The 17,400-nt window shown below is 38.4% G+C and overlaps 2 protein-coding genes across 2 annotated transcripts in view; one reads left to right on the top strand and one right to left on the bottom strand.

Annotated features, from left to right (window-relative positions):
* Positions 1 to 191: 191 nt before the first annotated feature.
* On the top strand, positions 192 to 9,521 carry mastl (microtubule associated serine/threonine kinase-like). Its single transcript, XM_024280314.2, has 12 exons — positions 192 to 572; positions 656 to 793; positions 2,105 to 2,244; positions 2,330 to 2,418; positions 2,493 to 2,599; positions 2,681 to 2,840; positions 2,924 to 3,072; positions 4,685 to 5,638; positions 6,951 to 7,092; positions 7,709 to 7,822; positions 7,906 to 8,007; positions 8,978 to 9,521. The coding sequence occupies exons 1-12, from the start codon at positions 405 to 407 to the stop codon at positions 9,133 to 9,135; spliced, it is 2,421 nt and encodes an 806-aa protein (XP_024136082.1). The 5' UTR covers positions 192 to 404; the 3' UTR covers positions 9,136 to 9,521.
* Positions 9,522 to 11,876: 2,355 nt separating this feature from the next.
* The window catches only part of acbd5a (acyl-CoA binding domain containing 5a), an 8,831-nt gene continuing 3,307 nt past the window's right edge, over positions 11,877 to 17,400 (bottom strand). The window contains exons 7-13 of the mRNA XM_036217522.1: positions 16,561 to 16,834; positions 16,391 to 16,470; positions 16,153 to 16,321; positions 15,869 to 16,071; positions 14,987 to 15,046; positions 14,616 to 14,725; positions 11,877 to 12,792 (exon numbers count right to left, since the gene is read on the bottom strand). Coding sequence (XP_036073415.1) covers positions 12,780 to 12,792; positions 14,616 to 14,725; positions 14,987 to 15,046; positions 15,869 to 16,071; positions 16,153 to 16,321; positions 16,391 to 16,470; positions 16,561 to 16,834 — 909 coding nt within the window. The 3' untranslated portion in view covers positions 11,877 to 12,779. The remainder of the gene's footprint in view (positions 12,793 to 14,615; positions 14,726 to 14,986; positions 15,047 to 15,868; positions 16,072 to 16,152; positions 16,322 to 16,390; positions 16,471 to 16,560; positions 16,835 to 17,400) is intronic.

Here is a 17,400-nt window from a genome sequence, read left to right as displayed (position 1 = left end):
AGTATATCTAAAAATAAACTATCTACAAAAACGTATTAAATAAAACTGAGTGTTTCGTTTAATACAAATCTGTATTTTTTTGCCTGGTCTAATTTAAAAATGTATCCCAAATTTATCTTTATTTTTTTAAATTTGCTTGTAAATGTAAAATATTTGAAAACTGTATTTTGTACCTTTTATTTTTATTATTAATATTTTTTGTGGTATTTTATTTTTGCATAATTTACGGGGTTTTTTTGAACAGGCACTGTCTAAAGTACCTAAAATGACATCTAAGGCCCCCTATCAGGCGGTGCTTTTCAAAATTTCCAAACAAACAGATCTCTTGTTTATCCATGACTGTGTAAACATTAAGCTAGGTGGATTTTTTTTTTCAAAACAATTTTATTTGTAGCTTTTGGATAATGGAACCCGACCCAAAGCCGAATTGGAATTCGGACGCAAAATCGGTGGAAGTTTCCAAACTGCCTTCGATCGAGGATTTTGCTGTTTTGAAGCCCATTAGCCGCGGTGCTTTCGGGAAGGTCTACCTCGCTCGAAAGAAGAGCAATGCGCGCCTGTATGCCATCAAGGTACGATTATTTGCCCCATTTTCCTCACATGTCGTGATATTAAGCTATAATTTGCATACATTTATTCATTTTACCCGCCCTAGGTGATGAAGAAGGCAGACATGGTGGACAAAAACATGACGAACCAAATGAAGGCGGAGAGAGACGCTCTGGCTCTGAGTAAAAGTCCTTTCGTGGTTCATCTGTTTTACTCTCTATATTCATCCACCAAGATTTATCTGGTAAATAAAATCACGCTACACAACATATAGCCAGAATAATCAATTTTTATTCCTGTTATTGTAATTTAAGCTCAGGTTGTTGCACTTTTTTGTTAAAAATAAAATGTAAAATAAAGTTTAAAAAAAATTGCCTCGACGGTAGCCTTGAAGGACAAATCATTCAATGGAAAAATATATTAAAGGGAAAAAAAACAATTAAAAAAAAAAGCAGGACAAATAAATAAATTAACATAACATTTTAAAAACGTTAAACAAAATTCCAGAAAAAACAAAATTAAGATAAATAAATAAACAAAATAAGAACCCAGAAAAGGCAAGGATTATGGGATATCGCTGATTGGATGATGTTTGTTCATCTTTTCAACAGAAAGTTATTTGGTATGACGACATCTTCTCAGTAATTTGTCCTTTAGGGCCACCGTAGATATCACTGTGTAACTAATCCAGAATAGGAGGGATAATAATAAACAACATCTATTATGTCTCTAGTTTACCAAACTGAGGAACAGAAAAGCACATATTTTATATAAAACATGTTCTTTTGATATTTAAATTGTGTTTCTATCAAGCTGCTTTTGTCCGCTTTTATTTTCATAACTTTTTTAAACTGTAACTTTTGCACTCGTTTAGGCCCATATAATTAGACTCCCACCTCCGTGCTCCAAAGGGGGGACTAATGAAAGATGATGAAAGTTGGTCTCATATAATACATGTAAATATTTATTTTTTTCTGCAAAGATTGCTCTATACATGTTTGGAAAAAATGAATATTTTAATCTTTTGTGGAACATTTTGAGAACAGAAAAACTATTTTTAAAGGTTCCTTCATCTGTTTTCAAATAAGTCTGACTTTTTAAGATATCTTTATGATCTGGTTTTGTCTTTAGCTTTTCCACAACAAGAATTTTGTTGTTATTTATGCAGATATCTATACGTATCTTTAGGGTAGATCAATTGGCAACCTTTAGCAGTAAAAGAGCTATTTGGGCTCGTTTTCTAGTCCTACACTGCTGGGTTTAGTTATTTTAGTTTGTGGTTTTCGGGCTTTGTTTATTGGTTTTCTTTAGGTAGTTTTGGTTTGGTGGAGCTTCTGACTCCGACGGTTGACATGGCTGGGTCAGCAGTCTCCATGATTGATTTTGTGTTTGGTTAAGGAGCCACCATGGAGAGATGAGAGATCCACATGTGGATCTGGAGCTGCAGGTTTCAGACTCCTGCGGTAGAATAATCCACTATTCTGTCAGCAGTTTTCCTGCTGTTTGGAAACACACCCGTCATCTCCTGCTAATCTGAAATCTCTTCTTCGTGAAGGTGATGGAGTATCTCATCGGAGGGGACGTCAAATCCCTCCTTCATATTTATGGCTACTTTGACCAAGACATGGCAGTAAAATACATCTCCGAGGTCGCTCTGGCTTTAGATTACCTGCATCGGCACGGGATAATCCACAGGTATCTTTCCGTTCTGCATTCAATCTTCATTAAATGTTTGTTTTACTGTTTAATCTCCTTTTTTATACCAACTTTATTGTGTTAGAGACCTGAAGCCTGACAACATGCTGATTTCCAACGAAGGTCACATCAAGCTGACAGACTTTGGTCTCTCTAAAGTCAAGCTGGACCGAGGTATGAAGCCCCAGCAGGTGGTGTTGACCGCTTGGTGGCGTTCCTCACATCTTATTTCTTCTTGTTTGACTCAGAGCTGAGTCAGAAGGACATCCTCACCACTCCGTCTTTGGCCAAACCCAAGAAGGATTATTTCCGCACGCCGGGTCAAGTCCAGTCTTTGATCAGCTCCCTGGGATTTGTAAGAGCAGATGTTGAACCAAAATGATTCTTTTAAAGTTTGTGTTTCAAACTAGCTGTTTTTTATTTTTTTTTTAAATAGAGCACACCGTTAGTGGGAGAGCGGCGCCGCTCCAGCACGTCGGCTGTGAGCAGCCCCACGTCCTGTGGCAGAACCAAGCAGAAGAAAGTTTCTCTGGATTCTCCTTTGGTGATGGAAGCGGATCATCTGGAATCTCCAGCGAGTCACATCAGCAAACTAAGTAATGAGTTTTAGATGATTTCTGTCATAAAATAGAGGTTTTCCACAATTTTACGTTTATAAAATGTATTTTTATTGTTCCAGGACCTAAAAGCAGTGTGTTTAGTTCTCATAATCTGGCTAAAAATCTGACCCCCACGTTGCTGAAGACCAGGAAGAGGTTTGAAACAATGAGTGCGGGCAGCTCCACCGACACCGACGGCGCCATCAGCCCGTTATGGGAGCACGAGGAGGTGGGCGGAGTTTACTCCATTGGAACGGAGTTTTTATTTTCATCTTTCTCTGTATTCTGTCCTGCAGAAGTCCTAGACTGTAAGGAACATTTTCTTCTGTTTACTGCAGCTTTGAGCTTTTCACATCCTTTTTTGGGGCAAAATTTGGCGACTTTCATGTTTTCACACGATATAGAAAAAAGAAAACTTTTCAGAAAATTTAACTCACATGACACCAAATTACCTGGATTTTCATTGACCTTTGATCTTAAGACACAAACTTTTTTTTTACACTATTTTCAGGTTTATCGGGGTCCTTAGATGTCATTTAGGTACTTTAGACAGTGCCTGTTTTAAAAAAACGTAAATTGTGCAAACATCTCATACCACAAAAAAAATTAAAATAATAATAATAGAAGGTTAAAAAATACACCTTAAATAATAAAGTTTTAAAATATTTTACATTTACAAGCAAATTAAAAAATAAAGATAAATTTGGGATACAGTTTATTTAAATTATTAAAAAATGTAAAATATACGAAATATTACGACGGGGTATTGGGGCTACTTTATGAAGAAAATGTTATTTTTAAAATTACGACTTTAAATCGTAAATTTACGAGAAAAAGACGGAATTGCTAAATTAGGAGAATAAAGTCGTATATTTATGACTTTAAAAGTCATAGCTGGCTTTTAACCTTGTAAATTTACGAGATAAAACTCTTAAATCAACGAGACTTAAAATCGTAAATTAATAAAGGAAGAATCAAACTTGTCTGTTAACAGAGCCGTGCTCTAAGATGAAAGACGTGAAGTATCTTGAAAAGATTTATTTCCAGGTCTGTGTTAAAAACAAAGAAATTCTGAACCTTTTGGCGATTCAAAATCAAATTATTTCCAGATTCGGTGTCGGTAGTGCGGAGTTTCATATGTAAAATAAAGAGCTCACAGTTTCATGTTCACAAGACAGTCACTTTATTTTGCCTTTCATTTCCCAGAAGCCTTTTGAAACTTTTTCTTTTTTTGGTGGCCCTAATACTCCGTCGTAGCATATATAGAGGTCAACATACAAAGGAAAAGTTGATTTAATGTTTTGTTATCCATTAAATTTATTGATTTTGAAGTGTTAGCATGTTGAGCTAGCAAAAGTGGCGTTCCCCTGTTGTACTCACATTTTTGTCATAGTATTGTAATACATCAATCTCTGGTTTAAGCTGAACAAAACGATATGACATATGCTTTGACCATATTAGGAATGTAGGCATGGCTAATAAAAAACCTCAGTTGCTAAGGAAATCCAAAAATTTACTTTTGCAGATTCTTCTAACAATTACATAGACATGTTCGTGACCCCCAGGCGACGAAAAAAATCAAATGGTTGCTATGGAAATAAAATGAACAGAGAGATGCCATTTTGAAAAAATGTGTGAGGACAGCCATCCAGCGCTGCTCACAGCTTTAATTTTCTTCTTGAAATGTCATAAATGTACATAAGTTTTTGCTTACTCATCCTTAAGCAAGTCTGAACTACTTTGAAAAAGAAATTATGCTTTTATTTGCCTTTTTTCATCTTTTAAATACAGATTTTAAAGTACAAAATAACATTTTAGTCGACCTTTGCTTTCCTCACCAGAAAGAGAACCAATGCTTGAGCAGGAGGCAGCCTGAAAGGCACAAACAGGGATTTGCACCCACACCCCTGAGTGTATTGGACGTCTCTGGGAAGGCCTGGAAAACGTCCGATCGGGATCCTCTTTCTGACTCCCAAAGCAGCAAAATCCAGCTGGTCTCTGCAGCTCAAGGGGACGTTTGCTTGTCGATGAGCGGCGACTGTCGGCCTGCAGTTCCCTCGTCCGTCAAGAGGAAATTCTGCGAGGTGGAAACCAGTCCCGAGCCTAAAGAGACCAGAGCCAAGAAGAGAGCCACGGACCACAAGGGATCCTCCAAGTCTTCAGAGGAGCCCGGCAGGAACCATAGCGGCCTGACCGGAACCTTTTCCACCATCGAGATCGGTGCTTTAGCGGACCGACCGCTCCCAAGGCGCTCCAGCCCCGCCCACGTGGCCAAAAGTCTGCTCAGCGAGCTGGAGGACACGTTTGAAGAAGGAAACAAAGGCATGACTCATTCAAGCTTCGCATCACCACAACCAGAGAACAGGGAGGTCTGCAGGAGCTTGAGTCTGGACTCTGACGGCTCCATGCACGAAACCTCCCTCATCATGGAGAGCCAAGCGGCTCCTCCAGACCGGAGATCGTCTGAGGAGCTGGAGGAGAGCAAAACCTCTCCACAGACTCCTGTTGTCACAATTCAACGCCTCCAACAGCAGACGGACTCCCGGTGCTCCGTCGGCAGCCGGCCCTCGGACCTCGCCTACAGCGTGTTGCAGTCCCCGTCCTTCCTGAAGCCTCAGAACGTGGTGGCGTTCCGCAGCTACTGCAGCTCCATCAACCGCTCCAACGTGTCCGGGGTCTCCAGGTTCAGCCTGGGATCGGTGGAGAACATGGACATGTCCGCCTCGACGTCGTACCACGCCTCCGCGGTGACGCCGGTGCAGAGAAGGCCGTACTCCAGCAGCCCCGCCCTTCAGGTAACGTTCTTGGAACTGACGTCTACAATGGAGACTGGAGATGGTCACTCAGGGAAACTCAGATGTTGTTGAATCTCAGAGAGACAAGTCACTTGTTGATGTTTTTAAAACTATATTGAGACTAAGGCTGCCACTATTAGTCGATTTGTCATGGCTCAGTCGACTATTAAAATCATCGTCAATTAATATGATAGTCGATTAGTCATGGCTGTTGACTATTAAAACGGTCACCGATTAATATAATAGTGGATTACTCACCAACTATGTCGACTATTAAAATATTTGCCGGCTGATTTAATAGTCTATTATTCGTCCTACTTGTCTTTTTTTATTTTTATCATATAGCTTACACATTTAAAGTTTAAAGCTCATGATGGTTAAGATGTGTGTTTTACTTTCGATTAGTGCTGCCACAAACGATTATTTCAATAGTCGACTAATCATCGATTATTTTTTCCGATTAGTCGACTAATCGGGTCACAGGCAAACTGGATGTAAAACACACATCATTATATTTTAATTAACTAAAACTAGATATAAAGCATTACCTCTGATAATGCAAGTGTGAATGCTGTTAGCTGAATTTGGCTGCTAAAGATGCTAGCGCTGATAGCAGAAGATACTGCAGTTGGTGGTTGAAATCGCTGAAGCTGATAGCTAGCTAAAATATTAGCTAAATGCCAATTTAGCCTAAAAAAACTGAAAAAAGCCTAAAGTAGCCTAAACAGCTAGCATGCAGCTTAAATACTAGCTAAACTCTACATTAGCCTAAAAAATGGGAAAAAAAAAATTAAATTAGCCAAAACCGCTAGGATGTAGCTGAAATATTAAACTCCAAAATAGCTTTAAAACGTTAATAAATGCCAAAATAGTCCAAAAAGCTAGCACAATGCCATTATACTTTACAGTATATACATTATACTTTAATCTTTACTGCACTCTGACTCTATATAATATAAGGTAACGATTAATCGACTATTAAACTAGTCGTCGACTATTTTAATAGTCGATTAGTCGTCGATTAGTCGACTAATCGTGGCAGCCCTACTTTCGATTCATGCCTGTTCTGATTGGTCAACTACTGGAATAATTGTTTATAGCAGCCCTAATCGGAATATGAAAAAGCTTTGAGTTTTATTAAATGTCTGTGATTTAAATGATCTCCATTTCGGATGTTTGAGAGTTTTCCAGCCTCTTCGTCTTCCGTTCAACCATATTTCTCACGTTGTTTTAAATCTAAGGAACGTTTAGGTCGTTTTTGACAAGTCTTCCGTCTTCATTTTTAGTTCAAACCTCATGTCTCCTTCTGCAGACTCCTCGCCCCATGTCCACGTCCCACACCCCCTTCAGGACTCCCAAGAGCGTCCGGCGAGGGGGGGCGCCAGCTGAAGGCGCGCCCATCCTAGGAACCCCGGATTATTTGGCTCCAGAGCTGCTTTTGGGGAAACCTCACGGTAAACAGAACTTTGTGTTCTGGGTCTCTTTTTTTCAGTTTAAAAATGTGGAAGAGCCGCCCTGAAAAGTGGGAGCTGTCATGACGGGCGCTCTCTTTTAGTTTCAGGAAAAGGTCCGGTCGGTAAGTTTTCTTGGTTTTTCTGAAAGCGAGCTCGCATGTTCACGCCGGATGCTGACATGCTGGAGGAAATCCTTCCCTGTTCTGCTCTGGGGACCTCTGGAGCAAATGTGGGTCTGATTAGAGGGATGGGGCCATAAGGAAAAAGAGTTTTAACACTTCTGTGGAGCTGCTTTTCGCCAGATTAAATACCTTTCTCCCAAATAAAAACAAAGTTTTTATTTTCATTTCTTTATTTATGTTATTCTTTATTTAGAAAAAAACTTAATGGGGATTATAATCCAACATTTAAGTTTTTCTGTTAATGAAAGAAAATAATTTATTTTAACACAATAATTTTAACACCTCAGAATAATTTATTGGTGTGAGAGTCTGAATCCCTCCATGATGCTAACAGTTCCTGCTTCTGCCACCGCTGCAGTCACGCGTCACACTAACAGGAAGCTCCGCCCAGGCGTCCGAACGTAACGGGACTTTTGCCTTTCCCCCCCAAACAGACTGCATGGTGGACTGGTGGGCGCTGGGCGTGTGTCTGTTCGAGTTCCTCACCGGCGTGCCGCCTTTCAACGACGAAACGCCTCAGCTGGTCTTCCAGAATATTCTGAACAGAGGTGCGTTCGCCATCCAGACGGTTTTCATTTACGTTAAAGTATCAAACTTAGACTTTTACGGTCTCTTTTTGTTTTTTTTACAGACATCCCCTGGCCTGAAGGAGAAGAGGAGCTGTCGGCAAACTCCAGAAACGCTATTGAAATCCTCCTGACCATGGACATGACGAGGAGAGCCACTCTGAAGGGTCGGTACTGAGTTTTTATTTAGCATCGTTTCAGTATATTCTGACCCAAAGATGCTCTGCTGTTAATTAAGTTTCATAAAGTCAGTTTAGTTGCTTTTATTTTCAAGGTAAAACGATCAAGAAATTGATCTGAAAGTGACACAGCACTGACCTCTAGTGGTGGATCAGTGCACGACAGTTTATTTTAAACCAAATGGTCCCAGAATGTGATTTTAAAAAATAAAACCTTCTTCATTTTAAACACATGAGGTACAAAGTATTTGTAATATGACAGAGTATCTGGGGCACAGTAAAAAATAATAAAGTAAATTGAATTTACAAGAATACATTTGTACAATTATCAGAATAAAAAAAAGAGTATGAGTCATAAAATTAAAATAATATTTAATAGAAAAAGTAAAAAAAAAATTGTAAAGGATAGAATATGTTATGATAATTAAAGTTTAATTTCATGAATTATAAATTGAAAATGTAACGGTTTTAAGTAACACATTTATGAGGCAAAAGTCTGTTTACTAAGAACATAAAAAGCAAAATACAAAAATGTGTTTTAGTATGAGAGACGTTGAGCACATTCTGAGTGTTAGTTCAGGTTTGGTTTAAAAAATAAAGAAATATTATGTCTTTTAATCAGTCTACGTGTGTTTTATCGGAAGTAGAATGACATTAATGGATTAAGTCGGCATGTAATGTGGGTGGAGCTTAACACAACCAACTCTATTTAAAAAAAAAGTCTACTTCCTTGAAACTTTCTCATAATTATGGCAACTTAATTCTCATAAATTTAAGTTACTGATTTCCCCCTAATACTTCGTCGGTTTGTAAAAATACACAATTAATAACCTAAACAAATAATGAAACTTCCTGAAAATATCTTTATTTTGTTTTAACATTAAAAACAAGTGGAGGTGGATTTTTTAGTCAAGAGTCCTAAAAACATTTTCTTTTTGCTCTTTTTAAACCTCCACAGACCTGGAGACCCATCCTCTGTTCGCCGGCCTGGACTGGGCCAACCTTCAGAACCAGGAGATGCCGTTCATCCCTCAGCCGGAGGACGAAACCGACACTTCGTACTTCGAGGCGAGGAACAGCGCTCAGCACATCGCCGTGTCCGGCTTCAGTCTGTAGAGGAGTTCTGCGCAGACGTATTTAAAAAATGTCAATGGAGTTGTGTGCAATCATGGGTCATGAGTGTCTGCAGCTTATGGGTCAATACTGTAAAAATGTCTTTACTGTTGAGCTTCGTTCCTCTAAACTTAAAGCTAATTCATTCTTTTCGCTGCTGGTTTTGGCTTTTTGTGATCATACTGATCTGCTGTTAGCGGACCGGGTGGGCGGGGCTTCCTGAATCTATGTTCCACTACTGTTTAATTAAAACGTAATATATTTGTGATTTTTATGTGTAAATGTTAATATTTCTGCTTTGAGACTTTAAAACTTTATGTTCTAACGTTTATGATGTTTTTATGTGTTTTGTAAAATTTTTTTCCTTTTCCTTTCAAACCAAATGTAAAATGTTCTGAAGGAATGAAATTTTGAATAAAATTTGCTTTTATTGCATCAGATTTTCCTCTTTGTCTTTGAGGTGTTCCCTTTAGGGGGGCGCCACAGTGAATCATCCATCCTTACCAAGCTTCCTCTCTACATCCATGAACTTCCTCTTTGGTCTTTTCTAGACGTCTTTCTTGGTATCTCCAACCTCGGCATCCTTTTACAATAGATCACTGTCATCTGCAAACATGATGATCCACTGAGATTCCTCTCAGTCTGACAATCACCACAGCAAAGAAGAAGGATATCAAAGCTGATCCTGCTTCTGCAAGCTCTGTTCTATGGTCTGCAGACACTACCAACCCCCTATCTAAACCACTCCCCTCAGACCGCCATCACGAAACATATACTTGGCTTGGTGGCTTTTCAATTATCTTATCTCCATAGAAACCATTTTATTTTTTGGTCTCCTGGGAGTGACGAACTGTTCTATGTAATATTTAGAAAAATCTGCAAAAATAAATTTTCCGATTTCCTCAGCAACCGGGGTTTTTAGTCAGCCGCGCCCACATTTCTAATATAGTCATATCCTTTTTCATATCGTTTCGTTCAGCTTGAGCCAACGATTCATGTACTTTTTACAATATTTTGGTTAAAAATGTGCAAAAAACAGGGAAACAAAACTCTCGCTAGCTTATTAGGCTAATGCTATTTAAAATCTACAACTTTTAATTCCAACCTTTTTTGGCCAATGATGCTCAAGGTGATAGATTTAAATCCCTATGAGGACTTAAAATTTGTTAAAGGTATCAAAAAGTTGTTTTTTTTTCTTCGTTTTTTTGTGTGTGAAAAATTCAAGATGGCAGCCACTTCCTGAGGTCAAAGGTCAACCAAACCTTGGTGGTGGTTGTAGGCTTAACTTGGGATGAATTGGAATTATTCCCCTATCCCTCCAATTGTAGGGTCATTTAATGGGGTAGGGGTGTCAAAAATATTTTGTTTAAGGACTAACCCTCGAGGGGGAGGGGTCCAAAGCCCTCCGCGGTAAACCGTGTCGCGCTGTGCCATGGAGGAGAAGTGCATTGTGGGTGTTCTCTGAAGCACAGAAGTTTCCATTTGAATGTAAGTAATGACTTTTAGCATGAACTTTTTAATGTTAGAAAATGAATGTTGTGGATTTCTGCGAGCTGGAAGCTAGGCGCTAACGTAGCTGGCAGGCTATCATCGAGTGTCATCTGAATTTGACATGTCCGGACATGTCCAATTTCCTTGTCTACTCACTATTTAGTGTGTCCGCCATTTTATAGTGCTTCTCCAATCTATATGTCCAGATTCCGACCCAAATCCCTGATTTACGTAGTGCTCTTTTAAAACCAATTCTGATACCATGCTCACTTTTTTCTTTCATTTTTTTTTAGACCTCGGTATGACATCACCAATTTCACTAAAATAGAATCAATATGAACATTTCACAATATTTATATGTGGCAAAACATTGTTGTTTTAATAAATAATTGGATCCTTTTTTTGAAAAAATTATTCGACTTTATTACATTGTGGTCCATGTTGGCTAACATTGTGAGCATTGATGCTTGCTAGTTTTTTGCAAAGAGTTCTGGGAAATTTCTAGTGTATTCTATTTTGGAATTGTAGATTCGAACAGCACAAGAAAATGGCAAACGGACTATATAGTCAGTAGGGAAGCAATTAAGACGTATACAATTCCAAATGTGAGTGCCCTAAATTTCCCAGAGTTCTTTGCGAAAGCTAGCAAGCATCAATGCTCACTAGATTAGCAAATATAGACCATAATGCATTGCGGTTGAACAATTTAAACGTGTTTGAATGTAATTTTTTTTTTTTTATGAACTTTTAGCGTTTCATCATCAAAACACAGTGGAGTCACAAATAGACGTAAAATTAGATTACTGGTAGATGGTTAGATTTTTACTTTGTGGAATCTGTAATGTCATATGTGGTGATTGAAAAAGACAAAACCCGTAGGGGGAGAATTCCGACTGGTGGATGAAATTCTGTGACAATGATGACTTTAAGTAATATTTTCCTTTTCTCTTATTGTGCAATTTTGTTTGTGGATTTTGAAATAATATTTTTGAATCTAGTAAGACATTTTTTCCACATTCATTTTAATGGTTTCACCCACTTTGATGTGATCATTTATTTTGCCCAAAGGTGAACTTTGAAAGAAGAATTGTTAATTTGGTTCCTCAGTCCAGGACTAATGGAGGTCAGAATTACAAGATCCTAAATAAACTAATAGTTTCTTTTTAGCGGTGGTATATCATGGTTTGGGCTTGCTTTGTTTTGTCAGAACACAAAACATTGGCTTTGAAAAAAAAAAAAATCAGAAATATAAATAAAGGTTAAGATGCTTCATTGAAACTTTATTGAATGTTTGGATTCTCACATGCAGGCCTCACTCCTGTGCAGAGCGAAGCCTTTTCCTTACAAAGATAAAGTGTGGCTTTATTAAACAATTTGTACAAATACATTATCTGTTAATAATCTACATTATTATTATTACACACGAATGCAACTAAAATATTGCATTTTATTCTGCACCCTAACAGCTTCAGGAAATCAGGTTGTGCACAGATGATAGGATTAGCATCACTCAGTCTCACAGAAATCAAAATAACAGTTCATGACAGACGAATGTTCTGGATTAATCAGATCTGAGGGGAAGATCTACTTGGTCCGAACCGGAACCAGCTTTGCTACAGTTTACAAGCAGGAGAAATGATCGTTCCTCCTAAAAATATCAAAGTACCTCTTGATTTTTTAGGCACTTCTTTTATTTTTTAAATGAAAAGTTGGACGTGAAGCACGAATGAAGCAGGACGGATGAGAAACCATCTCGCCTTTAGAATATCGCCTTAAAACAAACAAACAAAAACAATTAGCCTTTTCATTGAACCCCTCCCTAAAAGCAATATATATCAAATCATAGAACTAGACAGACGTTCACACTCAACATCACATTTCAATTATTCTACAGGGATTATTATAGCAGCATCTTCTGGGCAGCTGAGTGGAAACAGTTGATTTATCTGAGGAGCTTCTCAGCTTTCAAATCTTCACATTCAGGTTCCACGCCTGCAGTGCATCTCCTCCGAGGGCTCCTCTCAGTTCTCGCCGCGCAGACTTCCCTCCGAGTGCAAAAGCAAATTACTGGACTGTTAGTCTAAGCAGGAGGAGGACGGCAGCCGTCCAGAGACTCATCAAGGTCCGCGCTCGCCGGGGTCCGGCGCCGTCTAGCATCAGTTGATACGTCTGAGAGGAAAAAAACAAAGTTAACTAGAAAAGTTGCATTACCTGCAATAATGCCAGTGTGAATGCTGAAGATGCTGAAGCTTTTTGCTGAAAATGGTGACGCAATTTACTGTAATTGTGGAAGGGATTTGTAAATGTTAAATTTCCCAAAAGACTGGAAATTTCATCAAAGAACTGTTAAAGAGCGCTGAAGTTGACCTAAATTTATGAAAAAAAATGTTGTAAAATTGCTTTAAAATACTCAATATATGCCAAATTTGCAAAAATATGTTGTTGCTTAAATATGAGCTGAACTCCAAATTAGCCCAAAAAACCTAGTTTGTTGCTTAAATACTAGCTAATCTCCAAAATAGCCTTAAAGTCTTTAGTAAACTAAATTAGTTGATGTTAGCATGTTGCTAAAATAGAAGCTAAAACTCTAAACTAGACTATAAAAACCATAGTAGATAACAAATTAGGGAAAAACGTTAGCATATTGCTGAAATAGAAGCTAAAACTTTAACTTAGCCTAAAAACTTCAGTAGATAACAAATTAGCCAAAAACGTTAGCATGTTGCTAAAATAGAAGCTAAACTGAAAATTAGAAGAAATAACCTCAGTTGATGCCAAATTAGCCAAAAAAAGCTAGCTCGTTGCTTAAATATTACCTAATCTCCAAAATAGCCTAAAAGTCTTTAGTAAACTAAATTAGTCAAAAATGTTAGCATGTTGCTAAAATAGAAGCTAACACTCTAAACTACGCAATAAAAACCCCAGTAGATAACAAATTAGCCAAAAATGTTAGCATGTTGCTAAAATATTAGCTATACTCAAAGTTAGAATAAAAAAACCTAAGCAGATGCTAAATTAGCCAAAAGAAGCTAGCACATTGCTTAAAGATTAGCTAAACTCCAAAATAGCCTAAAATTCCTTAGTAAACTAAATTAGCCAAAAACATTAGCATGTTGCTAAAATAGAAGCTAAACTGAAAATTAGAAGAAAGAACCTCAGTTGATACCAAATTAACCTAAAAAGCTAGTTTGTTGCTTAAATACTAGCTAATCTCCAAAATAGCCTAAAAGTCTTTAGTAAACTAAATTAGCCAAAAACGTTAGCATGTTGCTAAAACAGAAGCTAACACTCAAAACTACACTGTCAAAACCTCAGTAGATAACAAATTAGCCAAAAACATTAGCACATTGCTTACATATTAGCTGAACTCCAAAATTGTCTAAAATTCCTTTGTAAAATAAATTAGCCAAAAACGTTAGCATGTTGCTAAAATAGAAGCTAAACTGAAAATTAGAAGAAATAACCTCAGTTGATGCCAAATTAGCCAAAAAAAGCTAGCTCGTTGCTTAAATATTAGCTAATCTCCAAAATAGCCTGAAAGTCTTTAGTAAACTAAATTAGTCAAAAATGTTAGCATGTTGCTAAAATAGAAGCTAACACTCTAAACTACGCTATAAAAACCCCAGTAGATAACAAATTAGCCAAAAGCGTTGGCAAGTTGCTAAAATATTAGCTAAACTCCAATAAAAGATGAAAACAGCCCATGAATATATTTAAAGATTTGTTGCTAATCTACTTAAAATTTTGAAGTTTGAAGACTTTCTCATTAATTTCCAATGTTTTATATTTTGCTCAATATTCTAAAAACTATAAAGTTTAAGAATAACAAAAATACAAGCAGCTGAACGTTTTGATACCAAGATTACTGAAATCTCTGAAGGTGTGATTGAGTTTTTATTTGCTGTAAAACGTACAGAAAGAAGCAGGAGAATCACTGAATGCTTACTAAGGAATCAGACTATAAACTGGAATCAGGAAGTGATTGTTCGTACCGTCTCTTCCTCTGTAGATACAGACGGATGAGCCACTGCACCACGAACGGCCAGATGAGAGCGAAAGCCACGCTGGCCGGGGAAATGTCGAAAGGCCACCAGGACGGTTTCTAGGGAGGAAAGACACCAAATCTGTTCAATCAAAACATCATAAATGCTCAAAATTTAAGATAAAAAAGTCCCACTCCAATCATCATTTTTAATTAACATTTGGCGGAGCATGGAGTCTGAGGCCCCGCCCCCATTACAATCTTTTCCATTATTTCGTCTGCTCCTAAATCATTTAAATACTCAGAAATGTAACTTTAATCTCAACTTTATGTCACAAAAACATGCTAAAAACACAATTTGTCATTTAGCAGAACATTTACCGAACTCCTCCTGTTCACCGCAGGCGATGGAAACGTGGGCGAAAGCGCCGCCGATCTGGCCTGCAGAGACGGAGAGGAACGTTTGTTAAAAAGGGAAAACATTAACACAAAGGGGAGTTTCTGCGACGGCCTCAGAGCTGTTTACACGGTCAAAGTGCAGCAGGTCACATGCACAGATGGAGAAACTATTCTAACCTGCAAACTCAACACAACCCTAGTAAAGGTTTAAAACTGTATTTTTAAAAAATTCAAGATATATTTTGGGGTTATTTTGGATTCTCTTTGCTCTACAACTTTCAAAGCTTTCCTCAAAATCAACTCTGGAGGATTTTCTGGGATCTATAAGGAAATTATTAAAATTAGTTGAAATCTTTTTGCTCCAAACTTTATTAAAGTTAAGGTTAATAAAAACTAAAAAAAAAAAAAAAACAGAAAACAGATTAATGTACTGTAAAACATTCAATTTAAAGTAATTTATTTTTACATTTTATATATTTTTAGAAGATTGCTGTTAATTAAAAACATAAACTGATAATTTTACTACATTTTATTGATTTTCTTCTGAAGTTTATCGAACTTTTTTTCATTTTTATTCTTCATTTTTTGCATCGTACAAAGTAATGTGGTTAATTTTTGAGCTGCCTTATCTGAAATGGAAAATTATTTGTATTTTACAGCAATAGAAATGGAAAATAATTGGGTTTGATAAATGTTTATGGAGATGATTTTCAGAAGGACACGCCCCCTGGGTGCAATACCGCTTCTTGCCACCGGGATGCATTTTTAAAAAGTAGATTTTTTTTTTCTTTTGGAGGTTTATTGTTAACTGTTGGATTTTATGGAGGACTCCACCTCCGGATGACGCGTCGCGGCGTGTCTGACCTGGCTGGCGGTGAGCGCCTCCAGCGTGTGCAGCCTCTCCAGAACATTCTGCATGTCTTCCTGCAGTCTGGCCAGCGCCACCACAATCTGCTCGTTCAGGCTCTCGCTGGGCGTTCCCGCGCCCCCCCTGCGGCCCCCGTCCCCATCCCCACCACTGTGCGTGGGCATGAGCGGCCCGCCGGCGTGCCCCGGAGACCTGGTCCCTAAAAAGCAGCAGCAGATCAACTCATTAGAACTCGAACCTTTTCTTTCCTGATGGAAGCTCGGCGTCGGAGAAGCTTTACCCCGCCCTCTTCTGCCAGAACCACCGGCCCGGTCGACGTGAAGCCGGGGCGTCTGCGACACGTTCCCGCCCCCTTGCCCCTCCTCTCCACCACACCTGACGGGCTGTGGCGGATCGTCCTGCAGCTCCTCGTCATCCAGCTCGTCCAGAGAGTGCTGATGCTCTGGGCTCTGCAGAAGGCGCAGGACTTATCAAAGAGATCATGATCTAGAGTCGTGAATCTTTGGGCGTTTGCTTGCCTCGTCGTGACCGAACTGGTCCACAGAGTCGCAGTAGACTTCGCTGTCAGAGTCACTGGTCAGGTTGTTGCTTCTGGGGTCTGTGACATGATGGAGAGAGTGAAGCTTATGTGGTCACATGGTGCACAGAAGGTCAGGCGTGGAGAGCTAGGGAGGCGAGGCTTTCCTACCAACATGGAGTCCGTTGAGCGGAGCCTGACCCGCCGAGTCCTCACTGTTTGGGGCGGCGTGGGAGTGGTTCCCATTGGTCAGGTGTGAGCCCCCGTTAGCCAGCTTACTGTCCGAGGTGTGGATTTTGTGTCGCCGGGACGAACTCTTCTTCTTTGGTTGTGAGGCTGCAGACTTTTTGTCTGAAAAGCAAAAAACATTCACAAAAATGTAAAGAAAAAATACATGTATCGGATTAGCTACGATGATAATACTGTGAATGCTGTAAGCTGAATTTGGCCGCCGAAGATGCTAGTGCTGATAGCTAACGTTATTAGCAGAAAATGCTAAAGCTAATGGCAAACTAAAATATTAGCTAAATGTATAATTAGCCAAAAAAAAAATGGTACAATGTCTAATTTAGCAAGAAGAGCTAGCAGTTAGCAGTATCAGCTAAACTCCAAAATAGCCTAAAAAAACAAAAAAGCCTCAACTAGCCAAAACAGCTAGCATGTAGCTAAAATGTTAGCTAAACTCCAAAATAGCCTAAAAAAAACAAAAAAAGCTTACATTAGCTAAAACGGTTAGCAATAAGCTAAAATATTAGCTAAACTCCAGCATACTTTAAAAAAATGAAAAAAGCCTAAATTAGCCAAAACAGCTAGCATGTAGCTAAAATGTTAGCTAAACTCCAAAATAGCCTAAAAAACAAAGAAAGCTTAAATAAGCTAAAATAGCTAGCAAGTAGTTAAACTATTAGATAAACTCCAAAATAGCCTAAAATTAAAAAAATAAATAAATAAGCTAAATTAGTTAGTTTAAAGCTGAGATATTAGGTAAACTCCAAAATAGCCTAATAAAAA

This window comes from Oryzias melastigma, linkage group LG20 (genome assembly GCF_002922805.2).
Source record: "Oryzias melastigma strain HK-1 linkage group LG20, ASM292280v2, whole genome shotgun sequence".
NCBI lineage: Eukaryota > Metazoa > Chordata > Actinopteri > Beloniformes > Adrianichthyidae > Oryzias > Oryzias melastigma.
Note: the sequence above shows the minus strand (reverse complement) of the source record. Positions and strands in the feature narration are given on the sequence as shown.

What these genes read in the sequence shown, in the direction of transcription:
- mastl (XM_024280314.2), top strand. Translation starts at nt 405, where the DNA reads ATGGAACCCGACCCAAAGCCGAATTGGAATTCGGACGCAAAATCGGTG. An exon ending in CATCCACCAAGATTTATCTG is followed by an intron (nt 794 to 2,104) that starts GTAAATAAAATC and finishes TTCTTCGTGAAG; the next exon opens with GTGATGGAGTATCTCATCGG. An exon ending in GCTTTTGGGGAAACCTCACG is followed by an intron (nt 7,093 to 7,708) that starts GTAAACAGAACT and finishes CCCCCCAAACAG; the next exon opens with ACTGCATGGTGGACTGGTGG.